The sequence below is a fragment of the Calonectris borealis genome, chromosome 10, assembly GCF_964195595.1.
Source record: "Calonectris borealis chromosome 10, bCalBor7.hap1.2, whole genome shotgun sequence".
Taxonomy (NCBI): Eukaryota; Metazoa; Chordata; class Aves; order Procellariiformes; family Procellariidae; genus Calonectris; species Calonectris borealis.
The window spans coordinates 19710949-19738633 of record NC_134321.1 but is presented as its reverse complement, the minus strand read 5'-3'; the positions used below and the strand labels follow the sequence as shown (position 1 = coordinate 19738633).

The 27685-nt window shown below is 40.5% G+C and overlaps 1 protein-coding gene across 10 annotated transcripts in view; it reads left to right on the top strand.

Annotated features, from left to right (window-relative positions):
- DCAF1 (DDB1 and CUL4 associated factor 1) overlaps positions 1-27685 on the top strand; it is a 53976-nt gene that overhangs the window by 6709 nt on the left and 19582 nt on the right. For 8 of the 10 annotated variants that reach the window (XR_012675082.1, XR_012675081.1, XR_012675083.1 and 5 more), the window contains exons 3-20: positions 3531-3607; positions 4335-4408; positions 5377-5490; positions 7593-7730; positions 8723-9226; positions 10464-10565; positions 11774-11932; positions 14430-14609; positions 15480-15689; positions 16864-17033; positions 18814-18938; positions 20039-21299; positions 22233-22431; positions 23134-23216; positions 24149-24233; positions 25689-25922; positions 26458-26551; positions 27030-27134. Coding sequence is in view for 6 of the 10 variants with exons in the window: in XM_075159259.1 (XP_075015360.1) it covers positions 3531-3607; positions 4335-4408; positions 5377-5490; positions 7593-7730; positions 8723-9226; positions 10464-10565; positions 11774-11932; positions 14430-14609; positions 15480-15689; positions 16864-17033; positions 18814-18938; positions 20039-21299; positions 22233-22431; positions 23134-23216; positions 24149-24233; positions 25689-25922; positions 26458-26551; positions 27030-27134 (3914 nt within the window). In the remaining 4 variants the exon portion in view is untranslated. The remainder of the gene's footprint in view (positions 1-3530; positions 3608-4334; positions 4409-5376; positions 5491-7592; positions 7731-8722; positions 9227-10463; positions 10566-11773; positions 11933-14429; positions 14610-15479; positions 15690-16863; positions 17034-18813; positions 18939-20038; positions 21300-22232; positions 22432-23133; positions 23217-24148; positions 24234-25688; positions 25923-26457; positions 26552-27029; positions 27135-27685) is intronic. The other 2 variants (XR_012675084.1, XM_075159265.1) reach the window with 2 other exon arrangements.

Below are 27685 nucleotides of genomic sequence, written 5' to 3'. Positions count from 1 at the left end.
TTGTGTTTATACCAGTCTGGCACTTCATGCTCCTCCTCAGCTCCTTGAGTTCCCTACATTATTTATGCCCAGACAAGTCTGATAACTCTCTTTTCGTTCCTCAAGGTTTCTGTGCAGCAGGCAGAGTGGTTATGGATGGCAAAAGCTTGGGTATTTTGGCTTTAGTGGAGATAATACAGATTTATTTAAGGTAGATAGCAAGGGGATCTACTGGCTCCAGCCGAAGTTGGATTTACAGTGCTTCAGGTATCAATGAAAGCCATACGTCTTTTTGGAGTAGAGGATTTTAGGTACATCATATGTTTAAAAGAATTTGCTGGAAGAGAGGAATCCTCACCAACTGGAGCTTGCGTTAACTGATGTCCTGAGGTAGAGTCGTGCCCTTGCATATTGTTTTAGACTTAAGGCAGAGGAAACTGTGGTCATGCTTGTTGGTGAGTGACGTTTTTCTACTTCTTTCCGCTTTCTGAGGTAGATGGAAGAAAACTTCCCTGTGTGGATGGGGGCCTGTTAAATGTGATGCCGAGGCAGCATATGTGAGGGTGCAGTAGTGAGAGTTTCAACAGCAATAGGACAAGAACAGCAACAGTGTGGTTTATAGGCCACAGCTGAATTGTCACTTCTAAATAAGCTAGTTTTCTGGATTTACGAACTCTGGAGTGTCAGAAGGTATGAATTGAAGAAATTGCTTGGAAAGCATGTCAGCAAACAACAGATATTTAATATATATGGTTTTCAAAAACATTGTAAATTGAAATGATCCTGCAGGAGCATTAGTTCATAGTCTGGATGCAAGTCATGTTCAACCATTCTGGCAAATCCTGGGAATCAGAGCCTTCACTGCATCTCAAGAGCCTCTTTCATAAAGGGAATAAATCAGCAGCTCAAAATCATACTTCATCTCCACATACCAAGTGTGTTGTGGTATGGGATCCTAGAGCATCTTACACTGTTGCAATCTGTTGTAAAGGCTCAGGTTGGTCATTAATGCCAAATGATGGCATAGAGCAATATTAGGATGGCTTTATATTATGCTGTTTAGAACAGCGGGAGTCTTGCAAAGTTGACATACTTTTATGTATACCATTGCCCCTTCCTTCCCCACCCCCAAAGTGAGCTCAGCTTGTGGCAAGTGAAAATGAGGATCTGACTAACTTTCCAAAGATGATCGCAAAGAAAGTTGTAAAGAGAAAAAACAAATTAGTCAGAAGTGGGGGGAAAGAACCCCTACCCCCATGTAAAACCTAGATCTTGTCTGCAAACTCTGAAGTGGCTAGAGAACCAATATAATGCCAAGTGAACGAAGGAAATCTCAAAACCTGAATAAAAGTTGTGGGTTTGTGAACTGGTTTTTGTTAAAGCCCTGTGTACTACATGCCTATGTTATGAGGTAGGAATGAGCTTTGTTAGTTATTTGATTCTCCTGTTGCTTCAACTGAGAATTGACAAAGCTGTTGATCTAGATAGATTCATCCAAGTCACTTCACAAGCGACCTTTGTATGCATTAGTTAAAAGAAGGGCATTATAAGCAAGCTTGATTTTTTTTTTTTTCTTTTTGAAAGTAAATTTTAAAGAGGCAGTGCTTTTTTATTTTGGTCAAACAATTGTGACTAATTGTCTCAAAACCCCCCTGTAATTGGTGATTCATGTGCCTGTTTCATCTAGGCTGTGATAATGTTGTCGTCCCTGAAACCACTCGGCAGCTTCAGCTGGCATGCTGTTTGGCTGCCTACCTAAACAGGATGGACTGATGAGAATGTTATGCTCACTTCCCATGCTTGCTCCTCAGTCCTTTCTGGCACACAATCAAAATGCTGATTATCACCTAAAAAGACCTGACAAGTCTAGGGTGCAGCTTCTCAACTCCCTGTTTGTCCCAGTTGTCTGTCAACAGGTACCCCTCAAGTTATTAGTTCTCATGGAAAAAAATGAGGAGCTGGCAGTGGAGTATTTAAGTAACTTGCTTTTGCCAGAAATTCATGAGAGCTCAAGCTGTGCCACCAGTTAGCAAGGGACACAATTTGTATCTCTTCACATTCAGGCTTACTAAAAGTAAATATTAGAACCCCACAGGATAAACAGTTTACTGAAAGGTAATTGTCAGATCAGAGACAAGCAGGAAAGTTCTCTGCTCATTTCTGATAAGCTAATTCGCTGTTCCTACAATCTGGGCAGGCTTCATAACATCATCCTCTGTCATACTGGCAAGTCAGTGTAGTTCACAGAGGCAGAACTAAATACATTTTTGCCTCTAATTGGAACCTTGGAACACAGGATATTTTCTGGAAAGTAACAGGAGTGGAGTAGAAGTCAGTGGCATTCTGTAAGGGAAATCCCCTGCGACAGACAAATATTTTTCCAGGGATTACTGCAGCCTTCCAGCAGTTTTCCCTCCCCTATAATAAACTCTGCCTAGATCACTACCCTGAGGTATTAAGACCTTGTTTTAAAATGCTGTGCTGCACATAGATTCTGCACCACACTCTAGACCTCAGTAGAGGGGAGGGAATGAGGTTTTATACCAAGGAAATAAGATTTAATTTGCTAATGTTTTTTGAATACTGCTCTTTATTTCACCTCAAACTACATATATTTCTGCTGTAACACTCCATGGAGAAAGACAGTGGATGACTATGGAATTATTTATTGCTTGACCATGAGATAATCTCCTTGTTCTCGATTTTGTTTAAATAAAAATAATAATTCATTCCCTTACTGCTCATTTTAAATGAATTACAGCATAGGATTTCTTGTGTCTGCTGAGTCTGCTTCTCAGTTTAGGGGAAGGCATAACTTCAAAACAGCCTTCAATTTTTGTGTGATACAGAGGAGCATTTAATGTATTTTGAAGGTCTATGAATATGGAGCTGGCTGAGTTTCTCCTTGTCTTATCCATTGCGGTAACTGACACATGCTAAAAAGTTGAGCTTCGATGGAGCTGATGGGATAAACTGAATAGAGATGACACAATACTCTATTAAATATTAAATACTTTTATTGTTACACAATATTATTAAAATTTAATATGCAAAAATAACAGAAAATTGTGTAGGCAGTTTGAGCAGCTGCCCCTGCACAGACTGAATAGGAAGGAGGTATAAGTCACCTGTCAGGACTTACTCTACTGCAAAAGAAAGACTATGTGTGAGAGGAATACTACTCAAGCCCTTTATTTACTCTAGTTCTCTACAGTATGTGTTGTAGAACATCACCATGTTATTTACTCTAACATGAGTAAATAAAAGGTATTGGCCTCTCCAGAGTGTCATTCTTGTGCATCACTGGGATGTTGATATGGGTTCAGCGTGTTTTGGAGCATGGTGGGGGGGATGAGATATTAGAGGCAAGTCTCTTTTTTTCACCCTTCTATTGTGAACAGTCTGAAGTCCTCTGGTGGCACTGAACACCGTTCAAATGAAAGTTGATGAGCTGTTTTATAGTACTTTGACAGATAGGCTATTGTGAGGAGCTGTGTACTATGAGAAGACCAAGTGTGAAGTCTGCTCATTTGTTGTCGTTCCTTCTGCAGAATGTCCGAGCTGATTGAGAAGGAGACTGAAGAGTACCGCAAAGGGGATCCAGACCCATTTGATGACCGACACCCAGGTAAGATGTCCTGAATGGTTTTGGCAGCACCAACTCTGTCACAACAGATTCGTGGTAATTCATATTTAAGATAAAGCAATTTTTAGCCTGAATGTGCCCACTGCTGATCAAGGTCTGATACTACTTCTGCAGTGGGCAATTGTGCTCTGTAGTGCTGATATCTGGCAGTCTTGATGTTTGCTGCAAGATTTTGAGGCTCTGGGTAGAGTTTTGGAAGAGTGTTTCAGAGGTTGATTTATGACATAAGGGTATGATCATGTTAAGTTGTAGTTAATGTGAAGTAGTAGGTGTTAGATGGACAGAGAAGACAGTCTGTCTCAGGTTATCTTGAATTTGCTGTTCAGTAAGTGGAGTGCTTTAGAATAGTTACGTACATACTGATGCTTTTTATCTTGTTATCCTTAGATTTTTTTTTGGAGATGACTTATTTCCAAGTTACTGGAACAGTTTGCTTGGCACCTGCATCCTCACTGTCTACAAAAAAGAGAGTTCCATACTATTGGACCACTAAAATGTGTTGTGCTTTGACTGGTAGAAATTCTAGGGAGGTAATGCCTATTAGAAAAAAACGTTAAGTCGGTGAATAATTCATATGATTTCTTCTGTAATTTTCCTTCTGAGAAAGGTCCTGCTAACTAGAGTATTCCACAAACAATTTGAAGATAGCAGTTCAGTATTAATCTTGACATCTTGAGGTAGGTAGATAAGTCTTCTGTTCTTCCCACAGGTCGAGCGGACCCAGAGTGCATGCTTGGTCACTTACTGAGGATACTTTTCAAGAATGATGATTTCATGAATGCGGTAGGTTTGCTCTGAGAACTGTATCTGTCAATTCCTGACACCTTACGGTTTTTGTGTACTCTGTACTGGTTGACCTCAGTACTTGTTTAATTTTACTGATGTAGGGACTATCTCTTCTGTAGCAGTGATTTTTAAAATGGGTTTAAGTGTGACTCATTTGCCACTGTTAAAGTGACTCAAGGAAAGGGGAGTTCATGAGCTGTTCAGGCGTGCTGGAATAGGTGTAGTAACAATTGAATTAGTTCTTCTCAAGGTTTATCAGTCTCTTTAAAGAAAATGTAGCTCCTGTAATACAAGTTTAAAAGCATAATTAATTTCTGTGATGGAAATTAATACCACTAATTCCAATGCCTTGTCTCTGACTACTTGGAAATGCTGGACTGCTTGTAGGAGCAAAGGAGTATGTCAGCTCTAGAAGACTCAGGCAGAGGATTAAGAGGCAAGAGTGTGGCTTTTCTCTTCCATTGCTATACTCTAACATGAGTTAATAGCTAGAATTTTTGTTACCCTCACCTCCCTGCAAGCACCTGTATCAGTACACATTGCTGTAAGGGTTCTGACAGATTGCTTGCATATAGCTTTCTGTCTTAAACTGCAAGTGATAAGCAAATATAGATGCCTAAAAATGTGCATTTTTTTGTTAATTTTTTTCAGCTATTACCTTTTCATGTTTACGGTGTTACTGAACTGTAATTTTTTTTAGGCATTTGTCTTTACAAATCAGTTCAAGATAGATATTTAGTCAGTGAACAGCAGACCAGAGGGGAATTCCATTTCTCTGAGAAGTAATTTCAACTTCGGAGGCACTGGAGGGAGCAGGTTAAAGGCTAGTCATCTTTAGATCCAGGGCTTATATACTGACATTTCTTACTTTATCATTTTGCTGCTGTGGGAGTCGTAAGGCTTTCACTGCACTGGTTTTGGTCAGAGTTGAATTTCAAACCAATGCTGTTCCTGATCTTCTCTAGCTAGTGAATGCTTATGTGATGACAAGCAGAGAACCTCCATTAAACACTGCTGCCTGCCGACTTCTTCTGGATATCATGCCGGGACTGGAAACAGCTGTTGTCTTTCAGGAAAAGGTATCATCTATACTAAGGCTTGGTTTTTAAGCTTGGTGTATTACGTACTCCAACAGTTCTTCCCACAGGAGAAACCAGTCAAAAGCCATAATGAAATCCTGTCTCTGGGAGACAATCTATTCAATCTTACTAATGGTTTGGGGTTTTTTTGATGTTCAGGCTTGTTCAGCTGATCAAATCTGGAGTATTTCGCAGCTTGAAAGGTATAACGGGACTGATTCAAACAGAGGAGCTGGAACTTAATGTAATGTTTTGGAAAATGTTATACTTTGAGTTTTTATTTCATAGGCCTGTGAATGGAGCAGGCTGTATAGAATGTGAAGACTTGCTGTAGGAGTCTTGCCCAGTAATCCCCAGCTATGGCAGAGCGATAACATTAGAGCTAAGTGATAAGCAAGTCATACTTTAACTAAGCAGTCTAAAATCCACGTGCTTTGTGGGGATTATCTGGAACTATGACGGACAGCTGAATCAGACTTCTGTATGTTGACAAATATGGTTTTCTGAAGGAATGCACAGAGGGTTGAAAGTGAGGAGAAAGTTGGTTTCACTCCTGAACCCCAGTTTCCTCATCTGTAAAAATTAATGTATTATTTTTCTGAAGTTTGTAGGTAGTGCTTTATATAAAAGTTCCAGATTAGTTTCTTTACTATTGGCAATATGGATATGAACTCTAAAGCATGATAAAAGGACAGAATAATGTGCTCCCTTTGTGAAGGATTGAATTTAATTTCAGATCCTTGTGATCTGTCCAAAGACTCAGGCTGTGAGACTTTGATCGACAAAAATTAAAAGCAGAACAATAGTTCCCTATTTGTGGAGGATATGGCTTTTTTTCAGAGACTAAATCTCTCTGTAAATTGAAATAAAATTTTTAAGTTAAGTTTTGCGTTTCAGGACTTTTTTTTCTTTTGACTTGAGAATGTATGGGGTTCCATTATGGCACTTTGGGTTCCTTTATGTAGGAGGCTTTAGCATAGCTCACAAATCCGTTTGAAGAGGGTACTGTTCTGGTCACAAAGAGGTCCTCTAGCGGCCAAGGTATTTCACATCTCATCGATTTTATTTTTTTTTAATGACATAAGAGCATTTAAATAATAATGCAATTTTCTTTAAATATACAATAGGCAACTCTTTAAAAATCCGTAAGCTGAGAGTTCTCATTGAAATGTATGTCTATTCATTATTACTTTTAACTGATCTTTTATTGTATTGTACCTATGATTCAAATTATGTGCAAGATTCCTGTCATGATGGTGATGTGTTGTTGTATGATGTTTCAAAATCCAGTAGTGATTTAGAGGAAAAAATTGAATCTTTCATTCTAAACAATTGTCTTTCAATTGACTGTTTTTTAATTTTTAATTAACACGTATCCAGCCTTGTTAAGAAAAGTTGCCTGGCAGGCTGTGTTCAAACACTGCTGATTTTGTTCCTATTAAAAATATTAACCATATTTAACATTAAGATTTTCATATGTGCAGATTGGCATACTTGCATGCATTTCTCTCTTCTCCAAACATTATGGATTTCTGACTATGTTGAGAATTGTTCTTTTGGTTGGTGAGTAGTCATTAGTGTAAAGAGTTCCTCTGGCACCAGGTAGCTTGCTTATTTAAGTGACTTTTCAATTTAGCCCTAGTAAGCTTTTAGCGAAATGAAAGAAATCTAGCCAAATTCCATTCTGCTTGGTGTAAGTTCAACACGGCTTCTTTGAAATCTGCTAAATTGCTGGAGATTTCTGTTAGTGAAACTGATGGGAGCTTTGGACTTGTTTGTTTTAACTAATCAATTTATACCTGTAACGTTTTGCTGCTTCCTAGGCAGTAGGTTGACTGGCCACTTCAGAAGATTTTTGCAGGTGTGCAAATCCTGATTCCAAATATTTGATGTTTGGAATAGTTTTATGCAGCTTAAAATGTTAGATTTCCCCCCCCCCCAGGTATTTTTAAATCTTGATTCATTACATAATTGGTAGGAAATCTAGCCTGCTCCTTACTAGAGATAGGGAGAATTGTTACCAACAGATGCTTTTGCTGGGACTGAGAAGTTAAAAATGAAATATAACTGTTGGAATTGCTTTCTTATTTTCTTCATTCTAGGAAGGCATAGTTGAAAATCTCTTTAAGTGGGCACGAGAGGCTGATCAGCCACTACGGACATATGCAACGGGACTATTAGGAGGAGCTATGGAAAACCAAGATATTGCTGCAAATTACAGGGATGAGAACTCACAATTGGTAATGATCTCTTGATCACTTTCCTTTTTTAGAGGGCAGATACCGTTACTTTTTTTTTTTTTTTTGTGGGGAGCTCACATTCATGAGTTAATATATGGGTCTCACAGTGGTTAAAATAATATTTGTAAGAGTCAGTAGCTCATGCTTTCCATCCTTTCCTGACCGTGCATTTGCTGAGGCTGTGACCTGATTATTCTCTTATACCAAGGTGTTAAAAATGCCAATGGAAACCTAAGAAGGCAAATACTATACTTTTTAATGGGACTCATATTCATAGCCCCCTTAAAGAAAAATTTTCAGAAGCTTTACATCCGTAACTATTGCATGTTGTAACTTAATACTGGACAGAGATTTTTAAAATGAAAGGTAAATTGGCATGGGGACAACTTAATCTGAAATTGCATTCAGTTCTATTGTAAACCTTTCACCAATTTAGTGTTGATTCTGTATGATGTTTATCAGCAATCGAGATGACTTTCAGAAGAAGGTAGGATAGGCAAATTTGTCTCCCAGGACGGTGTACAGAGTTTTGAAGCATAGGTGAATTCTAATTCTTGCACAGATAAAGCCTTTAAAAGTAAAAGTATGGCCTTAGGTTTTGTGGAACTGCAATTTATCAAAGCTGCTGCTTCAAAAGGGAATGTTGCCTTTATTCTAGGCTAGGCAGAGGTGATGGAAGAATGGTGGAAGATGCTATGTGGTTCTGTTAGCACGAATATAGCTCATCTGCTCTTAATGGCTTTTAAGCCACTTCTTTCTCATTCAGGAGATTAGGTGCTGATATTTTAGAATGAAAGTAGCTGTAGCAAAAAGGATTGGGGTTTTCTTATTCACTTGGAAATCATTCTTTCTCTTGGCAAATGTACACCACAGCATGCTTGACACTTAATGCTGTGGAGTTGGTTATATGATAAAACCAGAAAATATGGTCAATGTGAGATCCATGACAAAGCAGGAAGTATATTCTCATGCATTCTTCTTTTCTGAAACAGGTGGCTTTGGTGCTTCGACGGCTACGAGAGTTACAGGTTACTGAAATGACTACAAAACAAGAAAACAAGCGTCCCAGTCCTCGGAAAGTGCCATCAGATCCTCTGCTGCCTCTAGATGAAGAGGCTGTGGATATGGATTACGGGGAGATGGCAGTAGATGGAGAGCAAGAGGAAGTTTCTGGGGATATGGAGATCTCCTTTCATCTTGATTCAAGTCACAAGACCAGTAGCAGAGTAAACTCTGCTACAAAGTTAGATGATGGGGGACTGAGAAAAAGCAAATCAGGGAAACAGCATGAAAGAGACGGCTTCCGGAAGGCCAAGCAAAAGCTGGGCTTCTCCGCTTCAGAGCCTGAGCGGATGTTTGTTGAACTCTCCAACAGCAGCTGGTCAGAAATGTCCCCATGGGTGATTGGCACTAATTATACACTTTACCCTTTGACTCCTGCCATAGAGCAGAGGCTAATTCTTCAGTACCTGACTCCCTTAGGGGAGTACCAAGAGGTGAGCATATGAAGGTGGGAGGAAGCACTCTGTGCTTGAATTCTCCTGACAAAACTATGAGTGGTATCGTGGGGAAAAATTTGCAGAACTGTTACATTGCTCTCTGATGTTTCCTGATATGAATAAGATCAGTAACCTTTCCTGAGTTGTTGATGACTTTCAAATTGATGAAGTTGTTAGTTTGAGTATTATCTAGTAGGTAATACTCAAATCTGAACCTAGGAGGTGTGTGGTCTAGTAGTTGGAGCATGGGACTAGGAATTTTATTCCGGGTTTCTGTTAAATTTGGTGATTGTTTACATGACGCAGGGCAAGTCACTTTGTCTGAAATACAGACATTTTTCCTGTTTCCTCTGGGGGATGTGATACACTCCCGCAATTAAAAGTCTGAGGAAATAGTGAACTTGAAATTCTAAATGAAGTGGTTTGTGTAACCTCTGCAGTAGTTCTGATGAGAAAGGGCAGTGCCTATGTTATGCAGATGCTTTTGCGAGCTGTTGTTACTTACATGGACAAAGTAGTTGGACAGTGTCAGATTTACTGAAGTGTGTTTCCCTTTTCCTCTGTCTCTTTTTTTTTTTTAAACCCATAAAACTCAAGCTAGCATAGGTCTGCAGGCCACCTTTATCTCTGTCTAATCTTTTTTTAGGTGGTTTAACTTAATTTGAATTGGAACAAAGCAACACAGTTTTGCTTTGTGATATACGTAATGTGTGTGTGCACGTGTGTGCCTTGCTTCTGTGAGAGCCAAAGAAACCATTATCCCCCTGATACCTTGCATGCTGACTGGATCACTTCATATGCCAGCAATAATAGGATATAAAAATAGGAATTAATACTATAAAGCTGTTACACAAAGAATTACGCGAAGGGTTTTGGTTTGTTGCCCTGCTCTCCTGTTTTTTCTGTTCAGTTGTTGGGTAGTTGTCTTTGCACAGATGGAAGGTGGAACCTATCGCCAGGGTGGTATCTGTGTGGACTTGCCATAGCCGCACTTGAAGGAGAGTCTTAAGATTTCCGTGTGGCAGCTGTCATGCACCTTGCTGCAGTCAGCAGATGTATTACAAGAGGTCTGTTAACCTTTATTGCTTCCTATGGATGGAGCTGGTTACCACTGACCTCTCATAACAGGTATCTGCCAATAGGGGAAAATGGGGGTTTGAGAGAGTAAAAACCAAAACAGACCTTGTATTTCCCATGAAACATTCAGCTAGTCTCCCATTTTTATCTTTCTCAGCTACTACCCATCTTTATGCAACTGGGATCAAGAGAGCTGATGATGTACTACATTGATTTGAAGCGAACCAACGATGTGCTGCTCACTTTTGAAGCTCTTAAGGTAAATTACTTCCATAATGCATAAAATGTACCATAAACATTGTAAAAGCATTGAATATATGTCTGCTGCATGCGTCAAAAGGCAAATGCTCACCTTCTTTAGGCCTGTGTATCTTGCAGCATTCTCTGGGATTGGAATTGGCTTTCACTCAACTTGAGTGCATTGCAGTTTTGTTTTTATAACCCTCAAGTATTTAAAATAAAAAAAAGAAAGGGGGAAGGGGATAAAAAGATCTGAATTGTGCAGGAAGTGCTGTTAATTTCACCTGCCATCTGCCTATCTGAAGATGATAAGAATTCCTTTTTCTGTCAAATGCTTGTGTTCCTGCTGCCCTTAGATGGCATTCCTGAGTTGTTCCACTGCCTGTCATCTCAAGGGACATTTGTGAGGGGGAAGAAGCATCTTGCCCCCAGAAGCCCCAGCATGACATGTCTGAGCTTAATGTTTGAAATACAGTAGTTTTGTGTGAGTAGTCTTTAGGTTACCTCCCCGAGGTACAAAACCACACAAAATAACCTTGTTCAAGCCAAACCTGCAGTGCAGCAGCACAATTTGTATTTTTCTGGGCATTCTTTGCCTCTTTCACAGTAACTTCTCTGCCTCTCGTCCTCCAGTGTCATCTTTCTCTCCGTTTCATTGTCATTTGTCTGAGAATTTATTTCCAAGGAGCAGTGTTCCTACAAAAGGTGTAGGTTACCTCAGTTGGGAGTGGAGCGCGGTTTACAATGGTTCTTACTGTTTCCTCTTAAGGTGTTGGTAATACAGAAAAGTAAAGTGTGGTAAACTTCAGTGCAGCTGCAGACTTCAGTTTTAACAATAGCCTTTAAACTTCATTTGTAAAATTCTTCTTGCCAGCAATATGTCATATACAAAGTTTGAATGCAAATTTAAGTATTTCTTGGTGGTAATAAAAAGTTAATCTGAAAAGAATAGGAAGACTAAATGTGGCCTATTGGATAATTTCTGAGTTGCTCTGCTTTTCTTGTATTTCTTCTGCAAGATGTGTAAAACAAAGTGATAAGGCCTTTTTTGCTTTTGTCATTGGGATAAATACTACATTCTGCAGTTAAACATAATGGGAGGAGGAAAGAAGGTGGACAAAGCACAGAGTGCTTGTTTTTTCTGCCATCTGTTTTCCTATGGTGTGGGGGATGGAATTGATGACAGTTTGAAGAATTCCAGTCTAATCTGCTTTTATCCTTCCTTAGCATTTGGCATCATTGCTGCTGCACAACAAGTTTGCAACGGAGTTTGTTGCTCATGGAGGAGTGCAAAAGTTGCTGGAGATTCCTCGTCCTTCCATGGCAGCAACAGGGGTCTCCATGTGCTTATATTATTTGTCTTACAATCAAGATGCCATGGAGAGGGTAAGAGGCATTCTTTTGATACAACTGCAGTGATTCCTGTTGTTTCTTAGTGTTTCTACCTGTGTTCAAACAGTGAATAAACATCTCCTAAGCTAAAAAGCAAATTTATATAGAAGACTTTGGTATGTGCAGAGGCAATAGGAAGTATATAAATCATGGTGTATTTGAGTGTTTTGTTTCAAGGGTGTGGATTTCAGTTCCTAGGGAATTAACTGAAGACCTCTGTCTTGTCAGCATTGTCTCAATACTTTCATCACCCTTTCTGGCCTATTATTCCCTCTTTCCCTCAAAAAAAAAAAGGAAAAACTCCTCCGTTCTCATTTGTCTTTCCTTTCCTGTCTGTTCCAATGGAATCCTATACTTGAGACTGAGACTGTGCATGGAAAAAACAGTGTGGATACCTTCAGTGTTACACAATGCCTCAGTCAGATTCCAGACAGCAGCGCAACTTCTGTGGTGGTGTTAGAGTGCAGCAGAAAACTAATGCAGGTCTGGTCTGTGTTGTGCAGAAAATCAAATTAAATGACTCTAAGGGTTCTCTGTGGCCTGAGCTTATAAATATTAAAACAGCTGATAATGAAGTTCCTCACCTCATATTTTAACATAGAAAAAAATTCTTAAAAGAAATTCTCCTCTCAGTTCAGTAGCATTTCTCCAGCAAGCATTCCTTCAGACAAGTTTTCATATGGCAGTCCACCCTTAAGCTTCAGTTTCCCAGGTACTTTAAACAGCGATCCTACTTTCTTTTTTGTGCTGGCAGCAGCATGTGTGTGCTGAGCCAGATCTAGGAACTGATCCAGTTTATTCTAAAGTTGCTACCATTCAAAAAAAAGATGAACTTTCAGGTTGTGAGCATTAGTACTGGCGTATGAGAGCATCCTGCTCTAAGATTCATTCAAAGCAGCTGCAAAGTTGTAGCCTTAAGCCTTCCAACTCTGCTCTGCTTTGAGTGATGGCTTTTGATTCCTGGCCTATCCCTGGCATTGTCCAGTGTTGGTTTTTTTTTTTTTTCAGCTGAAAATGGAAGCAGCTAAACTAGTAACTGTACATTTCTGCTTATTCTTTCTTACTTTTTGACGCTGTCTGAATGTGTGTTGTGATTTAACATGCTTAACGCTTCTGAGCACGTAGAGGCTGGACTGGTAGTGGTTGTCTAAGGCCCAATCTGTAGGGATTCTGCTGGCATTTGTGTTCTGCAGGCATTTGTATAAGCGAGTCCAAAAACCTTGTGGTAATCACGGTTGATCAGGGCTGTCTGTGCCCTGTACTGCATCTCCCTTATGAAGGCAAGAAAGGTGAAATGGGCATAATGTTCTCTGCACTTTTTTTTGCCCGTTATGTCAGAAAGATGGATGCTGGCTACATATGACCTGCTTTGGTGTTTCTCTGAACTTTGTCATGAGAAAACTCTCTACGCTCCCTTTGTTTCCTTCTTTTTTTTTTTTTTCCTGATTCCACTTGCTGCTTGCATGGTTGTTCAAAGGGAAAACCAAAAGCTGTGACAGGGTGCTGCATGAGGATGCCTTCTGCTTGACATCCTCAGGCCATGTCATAAAACCATGCAGCTGTTTTGTAGTGACATTGTCTCATCTGCCAGGTGTTACCCCCAACATCTACAGATACCAGGTAGAGCAGGTTTCTGTGGTACATTCCTCTCTTGTCTTTGGATTTCAGAGGAAGTTTCAAGGGACAGTCCCTTGTCACTTAGTCCATGCCAAGCTTCAGGTCTTGGGGCGGAAGCAAGGCTGGAGCTGGTAGCACTGTATTCTCTGAGTATGTCCAACACCAGCAGAGAAGAGACAAAAAAATCTGCTAACTTGGCGTATAGCAGCTGGTCCCTGTCCTCTTCCTCTTGGCGCTGACCCTGGCAGAAGGTTCCGAGTTCCTCGTCGTTAGAAGCTAACAAATGTATGCAAAAGTGCAGCTCTGAGCCCATGTTCTGCACATCTCAGAGGCCGGGTCTGAGAAAAGAAAAAGACCAGCTCAGTTGTCTATTTCCAGAGAAAGTCAAGCTTTAGATTTGCATTTGATGATCCTTGCAGTTCCCCTAGGCTGCAGTGCTACCAGAGTTTGCTAGAACTTCAACCTAGCGTATGATACTGTTACACTGAGAAGAATTTTTGTTTCTTCAGTGGAAACTTTTCTTCTCTGCCTCTAGCGAAGCATTCTTTGGATAGCTTGAAGTGGTACGGAGAAGAACTCTCTGGAATTATACTACATTAAGACTGCTGTATTTATTGTGTTTAGGTCTGGGAATGGACCAATTGCTAATCCTGCATTGCTACATCATGGCCTTTATTGTCTCACTGGGGCTTTCTTTTACTGGTCTGGAAATGGGACTTTTTATTTCTCGTCTCAGATGTCCCAAGTCAAGCTGAGAGTAACCGATATTTGTCCTCTGGCTGTTTGCCCCTCAAAGAACCCTCATTCTCCTTGGACAAATTCTCTTCAGCAATCTCTTTGAAGTCCTTCCTAAGAATGTTCTTTTGCTTTCTAGGTGTGCATGCACCCCCATAATGTGCTTTCAGATGTAGTAAACTACACCTTATGGCTAATGGAGTGCTCCCATGCCTCGGGCTGCTGCCATGCTACCATGTTCTTCTCCATTTGCTTCTCCTTCCGTGCTGTCCTGGAGCTCTTTGACAGGCATGATGGCCTTCGACGTCTGGTTAACCTGGTAAGGCTTGTAGTTTTATGTGGTGAACAGGTTCTAATGTCAGGTTTTGCATCCTCTACAGTGCCACTGTGGAAAATTCTGTTCGTTTTGCTTTGTTTGTTGGTTTTTTTCCCTCCTAAATTCCCAAGAGATGGAGAGGTGGGGTGAGTTTTCTAAGTAACAGATGTGTAGATTCCTTTATCTTTATTCTTTTTCTTATTATTATGATCATTGTCCAGAGACTTGCTACCTTTCGAGAGCTTTTTGGTGCAGCTCTTGGGTTAAGCGTCACTTACTCACACAGTGGTGGCTTAGCAGCTTAGTTAAAATGTTTCTCTCCATTCCACACACGTGTGGTATTGCCATGCACCCTTTTGGATGCGGATACATCCAGCCTTGTTCCAGGAGAAGTACAACTGTGTTTGTGCTGTGGTAATCGCAGTACCTTATGAGCACAAATTACACTGTTCATGTACAAAAGCTGGTATGTCTGCATGGTGTTGCTGTGCAGTCCTAACAGTTTGGGTTGGTACTAACTCAGGGACATCAGCACTGCAGGGTGTAAGCACACTTTATGTTGTGTAATATAATGCCTAACAGTATTAGGCACAACGTTGCCTCCAGATCTACATTGATGTAACTTCTGGATTTCTTTCTTCATAGATAGTGAAGGAAGGGGAATGGTTCTTTTTAGACTTAACTATTTATCCAGCGCAGATAGCCTTTTCTGTTCAGACAGCATTCGTCGGCTCTCAGTGTGCTTGTATGTCTTGTATAGCAAAGTAAGTTTGTCTGAGATTAGTACAAGTGCAGCTGAGAATTGTAGGTCCTTTTTTTTCTGAAGAGTGAGCTGATGAAACTTTTTTTCCCCTACCCAACCTCTTTCTGAAGATAAGCACGCTTGAGATCTTAAACCTGGAAGACCAAGGAGCCCTCTTGAGTGATGATGAGATCTTTGCCAGTCGCCAGACTGGGAAACACACCTGCATGGCCTTGCGTAGATACTTTGAGGCTCATCTTGCTATTAAACTTGAACAGGTGAAGCAGTCACTCCAGCGCACTGAAGGTGGGATTCTGGTCCATCCACAGCCTCCCTACAAGGTGAGCAGCATGTTGCAAGCTTTTAACATGATTGTTGCATTTTTCAAGTATCCAAGCTGCAGGACTATGTGGATGTCCTTTGAAGCCAGTGAAATAACTAGGCAGTGTGCAATTTATAGGGATAGGGATTTTTTTATTTGTACTTTTTTCCTGCCTTGTGGAATGACACCGCAATAGAAAAGTACATAGGAGCCTTTGAGGTTCATCTGAAGAACATTTGATTAAGGTTCCTGCTCATCTGCTGTAGTTCCCCTTCCATCTCTCAAAAACTTCAGTTACAGGCAGGTTATTTTTGATACTCGCGGGCTTTTCTATGCTTTTAATCTCTGAAAGGACAAAATCTGTATGTATAGAAGAGTGCATAATGTTGAAAAACTTGGGAATAAGTTTGATGCGATAATGACAACAGAAATGTGTCTTTTGGAAACCATAGTTTTTAGGAATGGCCTGGGAGATTCTTGTGTTGGTCATTTTTCTTTTCCTACTTTTTGCAAAAAGTGATTTTTTTTTTTTAACTGAATTTTATGCCTGCTTGTTTTGAGGAAGCACATTCACCTGTGGTTTCTGGTTTAATTTACGATGGTTTTCTAGGAGAGATGAAATAAGAAAAGATAAGGCTTTTTTTGCTTCTGCAAAAATCACTTATTTTCAGTAACTAAAGAAATGTGTATAAGCTGTTGCTGCCGTGTGTAATTTTTAAAAAAAATTATTGAAAGGCAAACTTGTTAGGAATTTCCTTTTTTCTTTAGTATGTTTTTCAGTCAGAACTTAGAAACTGTAATTGAATATTTTTTTGCAGCCTTTTTTAATACTTTAGCATAAATTTATTTTGAATGATGGTCTAGTAACTACTAGATTGGTAGCTTAAAAGCAGAATAGAATTTTAATTTAATGTAACTTTTTTCTTCTTAAATTGGCCTAAGCCTTCTAGGACTGCAAAGAAACTTAAAGGATATAATTTTAAGCTTATTATTGTATATTATAGTGACAATTGCTGTATTCTTTTATAGTTGGGGAATAAAACAGAAAGCAAATAACTTAATCTGCAAGGAACAGTGATAGTCTAATCTTTGTGGATGCAGTTTTCAGTTAAATCCCAGCAGTGGGGGATTTGATATGCAGGTTTATAATGCTTGTGATTTCTTTTTAATGCTTCCAACTCACTTCCCTGCAGGCCTGTTCCTATACTCATGAGCAGATTGTAGAGATGATGGAGTTCCTGATTGAGTATGGTCCAGCACAGCTCTACTGGGAGCCAGCAGAGGTTTTTCTCAAGTTGTCTTGTGTCCAACTCATGCTTCAGCTCATTTCAATAGCATGCAACTGGAAGACGTACTATGCAAGGTGAGCTGTTTGCTGTAGTACTGTATTTTAGTGCAGTAAGTTGTGACTCTTGGGCAGGACATTACATTTCTAGATTTTCTACCTCTCTGAGAGCATTTAAAACAGGCACACACTGGTTAGTGCTGTTAGGGCCTGTGCTGTGTCTAGGCAGTGTTTATGAAAGTTAACACCGTGGAAAGCAAGACTAAAATCTTGAGGTAGAGAGAGGGATGTCATGAGATTTCTGAAGAGCCAAAATGCCTCAGGCTTTTGATTTCAGAGAAATCAGCATCATAGTAAAGCTTAATCACAATTCTTTTTATCTGCCTCAAAATGTGTTCACCTTTTTGTTAGAGAAAGGCTAGAAAACCTTCGAAGTAGAGGGTGAAATCAAGACATATCTTAATTCTGGGAAAAGGTGGAATATCTGTTTGGATGTTGTAAGTTTAGCTGACTCAGGAGAGGACATTGTGTATCACTTTGTTCATTTGTTGGTATTTGAAGTTTACTGAGCAGATATAAATGTGCAAAGGAGTTGTGTGAATATGCAATAAGCCAGCATTTGAGAGAAGAAAAAGACTGAAGATTGTTACTGTACATTGCTCAGGTTCTTGTCCCTAGACGATACACCACCAGCTGTTAAACTCAACATTTTGGTACAGGGGCTCACCTTGTGATGCCACTTTTAAGTTTCTCCCTTGTCTTGGCCACAGACAAGCTGTGAGGGCACCAGGATACTCTGTTATCTTTCTGTGGTACCTCTTCCCTCCACCTCCCCGCCCAAAAAAAATCTGCAGCATCCTTACTGTTACAAAAGAAAGGGAACTGCCACCAGGCTCTGATAGGATACCATTAGGATCCTGTCCCCAGTTCAAAAGGAGGATGGGTGAAAGTTCCAGCCTCTGTTTATGCTAATGACCGTCTGCTCCCCAGAGTGAAGCTGTAGTCCTCTCTAGAGATGTGTTCACTGGTGAGTCACTCTCTGCTATAACTAGTTGTCATCAGCTGTATTCTAGTCACAAGGACTCCCTCCTTATTTCTGCTGCCTGCAGGAGCTCCTTGCTTAACTTAACTTGAAAGAACTTTGAAATCTGTTTTGCTTCTGCAATCCCCTGCCTCCCTCTGTCTCTCTCAGGTTGCACTCTCCTGGGTGGTTTCTGTTCTCCTGTTTCTTACTCTCTGCAGCCGTTTCCTAATTGCCAGCTGGGTTAACTCCTACTTTTCCATACTGGCTTACAGACCTTCCCCCCTTTTCTTGCATTGTTCTGCTCTTCCACCTCTTGCTTAACAGCACTTTTCATCTTCCACACACCTGTGTCTCTCTTAAACTGGTGCCCGAGTTGATGCCTTTTTCCCTATCACAATTGTTTGTTTTACTGCTAAACAGTTTCCCTTCATTTCAGAAAAACTTCCTTTCTAGTTGACAAGTGACAGAGTATTTTAGACAGCAGTTTCCCAGCTAAGATGTAGAGTTAGATTAGACTGAGAGGCTTAATTTTGAATGCTTTTGTGGATAAGTCTTAACATTCTTGTTTTTATAAATAGAAAATGAAGGCTTTTGGGCACCACCAGGGTGGGGTAAATGTTGACAGATGGCAGGCAATGGTGTGCATGTGAACACTGCCTTCTGTGGAGACCAGCCCTTTAAGAGTGGAACATTCTAAAATCAAAAGGCACCATCAAAAACATCGGATGTGACTGATTTACTCCTATTTGTTGGAGTAGATTGAATACTGTTTTATGTTATTGAAACAACTCTGTATGTACACCTCTAAGAAGTTGTTCTGTTGTTGTCTTCCAGGAATGACACAGTACGATATGCTTTGGATGTGCTAGCCATCCTGACTGTGGTTCCTAAAATCCAGTTGCAGCTGGCAGAACCTGTGGATGTGTTAGATGAAGCTGGATCTACTGTTTCCACTGTGGGTAAGCTGAATATGGTCCTGATGACTTACACGCTTACCAATTGTCTCCTGCTACATGGTTTTTCAGTTGGCTGTTTCTCACCTACAGTGAAACAAGGGTTAAAATAATTCATGTATTCAGGTTATTGTTAGGGATGCAAATAAATGGGAGAGTAGATGGTGGTTAAAATTGTGTCATGATTAGCAGTGTGGTTGGATTACTAATTTGAAGGCATGGTCTTTGACTTGCACTTGTTTTCAAGAGCTCATTAAATACAGGTGGAGACAAATCTACTTTTGTAATGGGACTATTAGGTTCCCTCAACTTCTTAGAAATTTAGGTCTCCTGAGGATATATTTGAGAATGTGGGAGAGGAACAATTATTGCTATTTATTTGAGTTATACTCTAACTGGCTACCTGCAGATTCAGTATGCAAATGAAAGAGATGTGCTCGGATCAGATCTAAAGGCTTTAAATGGGGCGTGACTTTTTTTTAAAAGAAAAATAAAAGGCAGGCAGAGTATTAGATATAGGCAAAAGACAATTTCTTTTGCACAAAACCTTTCTCTAGACGAAACACCAATTCTTTCTTGAGTGAGGATTTTGATCTTCTGAAACGGACATGAAACTAACAGGAACTCTGTCTGGGGGGGGAACCAAACCCAAAGCTTCATTTTTGCCTGACTCCTTTTGGAAGCTGTGATATGATTTATTTTTTTCCTTTCATAACATGGTCCCCTTCCTTCCTCTCTGTTTCCGCTTTGTTAGTATTTATACAAGAGTTGCTTTCTGCAGTAAGAATCAGAGGCATGCCTGTGCATCTTTCCCTGTGCCAGGTGTCTCAGATTTTGCGTTCCTGGGCCATGCTTGATCACCTCCTCTGAAAGATTGCTTGACTCCCTACTTACTGATGATGAAGTGAAGGAGCATCAGTGTAGGAAAATGTTTTGCCAGGGAGGTAGAAGAATACGTCTTACGCTAGTTAGCAGAACTCAGAAATTCCCAGAATGAAGAGAATTACCTATTTTCCTCAATTTTGTTGAAGCCTCCCTTACTTGTCCGATGAACTGTGTAAGATACATTTTAGAGTACTAAAGAAATTATTTCTTTCCCTCACTAGGTATTAGTATCATCCTTGGAGTTGCTGAGGGTGAATTTTTCATCCATGATGCCGAAATTCAGAAATCAGCCCTTCAGATCATCATCAATTGTGTATGTGGTCCAGATAATCGAATCTCCAGTATTGGCAAATTTATCTCTGGAACTCCTCGGCGAAAGCTTCCTCAGGCCCCCAAGAGCAGTGAGCACACATTAGCTAAGATGTGGAATGTGGTACAGTCCAACAATGGCATCAAAGTGCTGCTGTCATTGCTGTCTATAAAGATGCCCATCACAGACGCAGATCAGATCCGAGCATTAGCCTGCAAAGCCTTGGTGGGGCTCTCACGCAGCAGTACTGTCCGGCAGATTATCAGCAAGCTCCCCCTCTTCAGCAGCTGTCAAATTCAGCAGCTGATGAAAGAACCGGTGCTTCAGGACAAGCGCAGCGAGCACGTGAAGTTCTGCAAATATGCTGCTGAGCTGATAGAGCGTGTCTCGGGGAAGCCGTTGCTGATTGGCACAGATGTCTCTCTGGCTCGGTTGCAGAAAGCGGATGTGGTGGCCCAGTCAAGGATCACGTTTCCTGAGAAGGAGCTGCTGCTCCTGATTCGGAACCATCTCATCTCTAAGGGCCTAGGAGAAACTGCATCTGTCCTTACTAAAGAGGCTGACCTACCCATGACTGCAGCATCTCATTCATCTGCCTTCACCCCTGTTGCGGCTGCTGCCTCTCCTGTGACCCTGCCTCGCACTCCTCGCATAGCTAACGGCATCTCAGCCCGTTTGAGTAGCCACACTTCTGTAGGTTCCACTGCCGCCTCTGTCCATGCTCAGGCAAGGCCGTCTGCATCCCAAGGTCCACTTGCCCTTCCAGGCCCTTCTTATGCCAGCAACTCTCCTCTGATTGGCAGGATTAGCTTTGTCAGGGAGAGGCCATCTCCCTGCAACGGCAGAAAAATCAGAGTGTTGCGACAAAAATCGGACCATGGCGCCTACAGCCAGAGCCCAGCTATCAAAAAGCAGCTGGACAGACACCTTCCTTCCCCACCCACGCTGGACAGTATAATCACAGAGTACCTTAGGGAGCAGCATGCCCGCTGCAAGAACCCCGTTGCCACCTGTCCCCCTTTCTCTCTCTTTACTCCCCACCAGTGTCCTGAGCCAAAACAGAGGCGCCAGGCGCCAACTAACTTTACCTCACGGCTGACCCGCAGGGCAGCCTTTCCGAAGTACGGAGGGGTGGATGGTGGCTGCTTTGATAGACACCTTATATTTAGCAGGTAAGGAAGAAAAATGTTTCTTGATCCCTCTCAGGATGTACCCTGTGCCAAAAAGCCTTACCTGGATTCAGGCTGTGCAGTCCCACAGCGGAGTATCCTTGGAGAGAAAAGTGTTTTAATTCAACAGTGACAAGTGAGAGAGCCTTGAAAGGCATTTTTAGAAGTTGTTCTGTTTCTCTTGTCCTTAGTACTGACCCTTAGTACACAAAGCACACATTATTTTCAGTATTATGTTAATTCATTAGCAACATTGACTAATGAAGTTCACAGCTCTTTGTTCTCCTTTGGAAGGTAAGTATGTAACACCAGTTTTACACAAGACTTGAGGATGGTTGGTTGACAGATGCAGGACAGCGGAATCCATATTTTGCTCTTGCAGCTTAATCTGCAGCACTGCAAGTTGCTAGCCTTTTTATGTGACCTTTCTTTGCTGAGGTTAAATTGGAAGATGATGTGAAGTTTATAAAAATAAAGATGACACATAGATGAAAGCATCTTCACAGTGAAACCAGTATCACCTTGGGAAATTATGATGACAAGAGGTTATTTGGCTGATGTGCCATGCCTTCTTGTGTTGAGTGTTTCAGAACTGTTACAAAATTTTTTACTAGCTGTCTGTACTTATCCAGGTGACGGCATTAACAGGTTTTCCGTCAATCCAACTTTGAAGACAGACTTCAGGTGCTTCAACATAATGATGTGCTTGAACAGAAGTACTTAATAGTGCAAAACAAACTCTGAAATGTTGCAAACACTATTGTAACATACTCACTTGAGAACTAGTCTTACAATTAACACTTAGCTTGTCCTAGAGGAAAACTATAACTTGTACCTACACGACTTTTAAGGACTGGATTTAATATCATCACACAGCATTTCAGTTTTGCTTTTCTTCTGTCTTTCGGGTGACCCTTGTATTTCTACTTTCTCTAGGTTCCGTCCGATTTCTGTGTTCAGGGAAGCAAATGAGGATGAGAGTGGCTTTACGTGTTGTGCGTTTTCTGCAAGAGAACGATTCTTAATGCTGGGTACTTGCACGGGGCAGTTGAAACTCTATAATGTATTCAGTGGACAGGAAGAGGCCAGTTACAACTGCCATAACTCTGCCATCACGCACCTTGAGCCATCCAGGGTAAGTAATCAAAGACCTGTTCTGAGTTTTGGAAGTTCTCACAGCCTAAGCCCTGGTATGTTTTGGGCCCGTCTAGATATGTACATCTAAAATGCGCCTACTGGCTGGCCTGCAATGCCTGTCATTAAAGTACTTGTAATAGTTACATACTCCCTCTCTGAGTTCTACAATTATTTTTTTTCTTCCCAAGATAATAGAGAAGATGCGTAGTGGCTGTGTGCCTTCATAAGTAATGAATATGTATGTCTGGAAGTGGAAAAATGCTTAAACTGACTACTATTTAAGATAAATGTGAGATAACATATCAGAGTTTATATAACCTCCCTTTGTTGAAGAAAGAAATCTTTTTGGGGCATGATTCTAGGAAAAAATAAAAGGTAACTGATTTATAAGCAGGATGAACTCCACTCACAGGGCATCAAAGTTCATGCATGGATTATCCTGATTTTATCTGCTATTAACATCATAGATAATTCCCATTGTTATCTGTAATGTTTTTCTTCATCTGCCGAGGGCTCTTTATATTATACGTAGTATTAGATACCTAGATTTTGTCGCCATAGGAGTAGTTTAGTAAGCACAAAATCTGCTATAGTTCCTAAATTGGTCGTGTAAGTTGAAGTGTACAGGTAAAATTATAACCTCTGTTTTCCCTGGTATTCTTTTCCCTTCCTCCCCCTCCACTCCCATCTGGAAATACAGGATGGATCTTTATTGCTGACATCTGCTACGTGGAGCCAACCTCTGTCTGCATTGTGGGGAATGAAGTCTGTCTTTGATATGAAGTAGGTATACTCTGATCCAGCTGTGGGGTACGTTGCAGTTAGAATAACCGTTCAATATAGGCAGAAACCCTAAGAACAAACTCTGTGAAAGAACAGTACAGCACAGCTCTCACAATGTCTCTTGTGAAAAAATAAAATATGTTCCCTCTCTTATGTTTAGTATCTTCCCTATTTTATTGGGTACAGACAGCTTTGCTAAATTCTAACTACCTAAAGACCTATTTAATGCAAGATAGATCAGTAAAATCACTGTTGTCCCTGAAGGCAAAGAAATATGTTTGTATTTTTATTCTCATGTTTGTAAATTATCCTGACAATCTTTCTGTAGCCAGTTACAGAATTGTAGTAGCATGGTGATTCGCATGGTGAAATTTTCAGACCTGGATACAAGCTATACCAGACCTGGAAGAAGCTATTTAAAATTGATTTCAGTATTTACAATTGTTTCTTCCCATAAAAAATGGGTGGAAGGCTTTCATTTTTAAAAGGTTTGACTGTTGTCTACCTTAGTTGTAAGCAACAGTTTTGGTGTGACCTGTTTTAGGTCAGCTAAAGGGCATTCTTCAGATGAAGTTTAATGTGCCTCAGGCCTGCCTGGGCGTTTGAACGTTCATGATGCCATTCACTGCTCACTCCTCTAAATAGTGTTATGTTTATGGCAGATCCTGTTGCAGTAGTAATTTCATGATAAGTCTGTGAATCTGTTGCTTGTGTCTTTTTTCACTGGTCTGCTGTAAGGGCTGTGTCTGTAAATGTCAGTGGAGCATTTTAGCATTGTAGTATGCCATGGGCAATGGCGGAGGAAAGTCTTTTCTACATTTTTAGTTTTCGATACTGTTGAAACCTCTGCTGGAGGTGTTGGGGTAGTGTTTGGTTCACAGCGGCGGTTTCAATCTGCAGTTCCTTGACTTCTTCACTGACTGTATCTACAGGCATTCCTTCCCTGATGACCACTATGTGGAGTTCAGCAAGCACTCTCAGGACAGGGTCATTGGCACAAAAGGAGACATTGCCCATGTAAGTACCAGTAAAGGTCATGGTTGTGAAGCTGTGACAAGAATAATTATTCTTCACAGGACTTTTATTAACAGATCTGGGTGCTATGATGCTCTCTGTAACTGATGAACTAAGAGGCTTTAGAGGAGAGCTTTGAAAGTGTCAAATAATTTCTCCCTGTGTCTAAGGGTATAAATTCAACCATTCCAAACCAACTGTAGCACAAGCAGCGTGCAGTGTTTTGCCTCTGTGGTTAGTATTCTGGGCAATTGTAGAATCTGCTTTGTTTTGCTCATTTGAGAGAGATCGTGCAGGACTTCCCGCCACCTCACCCCCCCGAAGTTGCCTCCTTTTGCCTTATTTTTCAGTAATACTACTACTAATAATAAGTTCCACTGTAAACAATAGCTCAGTCAACAGCTGTGGGAAATGGCCTATTAAAAGTGTCCTTCTTAGAAGTGTCCTCCTTTTGCCCCTCCAACATTTGCAGCTTGCTTTTGGGTAATTTAATTTTACCGATATATTTTCAGAGAATGCTCTGTTGTAGTGTTTTGTATGAATACCTGCAAATTTGACAGATGCAGGCTTCAGAGTGCTTGTGCTTCTTCTCAGTGCTAATTTACATTCATTATAGGCACTGTCTCTTTTGAAAGAGTATTTGCATAAAAAATTGTCATGAAACATAACTTACTCAAATTATTTATGATTTTACTTACTGCGCTTGATTTGTTTAAGCAAACTATCCATTCCTGCCCGGTTTTTAACTTGGATTTATCTGGAAGTCAAATCAGTTTGTGTATTGTGTTTATCTGGTAAACAGATTTGTTTTCCAATTCTAGAGAATTTTTTCCTCTCTGTAAGTTTGAACGAGAGCTAGGCTCTGAGGGATCTTGCAGGTGAAATTTATCTGAGAAGATGGTCATAAACCCTTGTACTAGTTAAAAGCCCTTTTTATCTTTTTATCTTCCAACAATTTGTTGGGGCAAAGCTCAGAAAGTTCCCCTTCTGTGTAAATGCCAGGAATTTTAACTTGTTTTCTACAGTTTCTGGCTTTTTTTCCCTCACTGTGTGCTTTGGAGTTTTTATGTTTGTAAATACCATCTGCTCTGAAAGCAGTTCCATTTCTGAAACAGTTTCTGGCTACGTGGCACCTTGTGCCTGCAGCTTTCCAGCCCACTTTTCATGATGGGGTTAGTTTCTTTGGAACTAATCCTGATTGTATTGAAATTCATCAGTGAACCTGCAGTAAGCTAAGTACTGGCCAAAATGCGTTTTGTGACTTGGTTCCAGCTCTGCAAAACTATTGAAGGACTGGCAGGAAGGGTTATCTTTGGAATGCTCTCACTTGAAATGAAAAAGCAAAATGGGAAATGGGGTGATTCTGGAAACAATCTAGAAGGGGGAACATGGGGTGATCTTAGGCACAGGTACATTACAAATTGTGACTAATCTTTCTTTTTCTTTTTAATCTAAAAGATCTATGATATTCAGACTGGCAACAAGCTATTGACTCTGTTTAACCCAGATCTTGCCAACAACTACAAGAAGAACTGTGCTACCTTTAACCCCACTGATGACCTTGTCCTAAATGATGGTGTCCTCTGGGATGTCAGATCGGCACAAGCCATCCACAAGTTTGACAAATTCAACATGACCATCAGTGGTGTTTTCCATCCCAATGGGCTAGAGGTCATAGTCAACACAGAAATTGTATCCTTTGGCCACTGTGGTAACTGATGTGCTGGGACCTAAAGAATTGGTATTGTTAAACAAGTAGCTGTTTGCAGAAGTTGTATTAATGGTCTGCTGTGTTATAGGTTATGGATGGTAACAACAGTTTTTGTCTGTGAATCAAGTAAGTAGGGACTGTCAGACAGCTAGCTAATTTAAATCTAGATTCTGCCTCTGATATGGCCTAGGGGAAATACTTAACACACAGAGAGAGCAAGGGAGATTTTCTTTTCTAGTATAGTCTGTGGTACCTCTGCTCTCTTTCCATCCCTTACCAAGATCAACCTTGAAGCTCCTGCAGTAACCTGTCATGACTGGGAATGACATTGTGAGTAAGGGCTTCCTCATTTTGAACACATGGAGGGAATTGTTGTGCTGGAATACAACTCTGTCGTATTTGCAAGAAGGTGGCAATGAGGTTTCTTGAATGCAATTAATCGGTTGTTTGCCACTGTGTTGAAAAAGAAATAGAAACTTTCAACCATTTGTTGCTCCTTAGCCTGTATTTTTTCAGTGGGACCTCCGAACTTTCCATTTGTTACACACAGTACCTGCACTGGATCAGTGTCGTGTGGTCTTCAACTATACTGGCACAGTTATGTATGGAGGTAGGACTTCTCAGTCTTATATTACTCTCCTTGATCACCTCTGGTTTGAGATAAGTAGATGCTTGTTCAGTGAAATTGGAAGCTTCAGAGAGTCTGTCTAACTCCAGGCCTTACTGGCATGTGTGAAATGGAATTTTTTCAGGAAGTTTATGCTATGTATATTGCTGACAAAGACAGTTTTCTCTAACATCAGCAATATCACAACTCACTTGTGAAATTAAAAATCAACCTATTGAAAAAGAAAATGTGTATAACGGCAGATCTGATGATGCTTGAGAAAATAATTTTGTCCTCTGTATTAAGTTTCAATGATCTGCAGTATTAATAAAGGCAGCTCTGGAAGAGTAGATATTAAATGGGTCTCGCCAAGCTATTAAATAAAAAGAAAATTCATGTCAGAGTCTGATTTAATCTTAAGTTGATTAATGATAGTGACGAATGGAAGGTGGATTTGTGGAATAATCTTTCCTTGTATCAGCTATGTTGCAGGCAGATGATGAAGATGACCTTCTGGAGGAGAGAATGAGAAGTCCCTTTGGCTCTTCTTTCAGGACATTTAATGCAACTGATTATAAACCTATAGGTAAGAGTAACAGAGGAGCAAATAGCTTGGTCTGGAGGTTTGAAGGCTTTTTGAAAGTTCTGCTTAGTAACATTCACTTCCTCCTCCCCTTTGCATGTGTGACAAATTAAATTCTGCTACGACCTGTTCTGACTGAAGCATGAGAGTTGGGTTTAACACTGAAATAATTTCAAGTATCATATCCTGTTCAGTGTGTGATTGCCTTACTTGCTACTGCTGAACAAATAGTTCTGGCTTTATTTTCCTTTATTCTTTCCAGGTAGGGCATAATCTAAGATAGTAGATCATTTGGCCAAGATGTCATTGGTCTCATTTCAGGAAGAGCCTTTTTTTTTTTCATCCATTTTCTTTTTTTTCCTTTTCCCAACAGCATTTCCCCATGCTGGTAGTTCAAAATGCTGTCAGTTTGGCCTCCAGCTTGCAAAGTTCCTGGAGCTAAGCTAATCACTACTACGGACATAAACAAATGTGGCTTTTGCTATTGAAAGGAGATATGGCTCACAACTCAGTCCCTTGGTTGCCACCTATTCTAGAAGATTATCTGTTGTTTA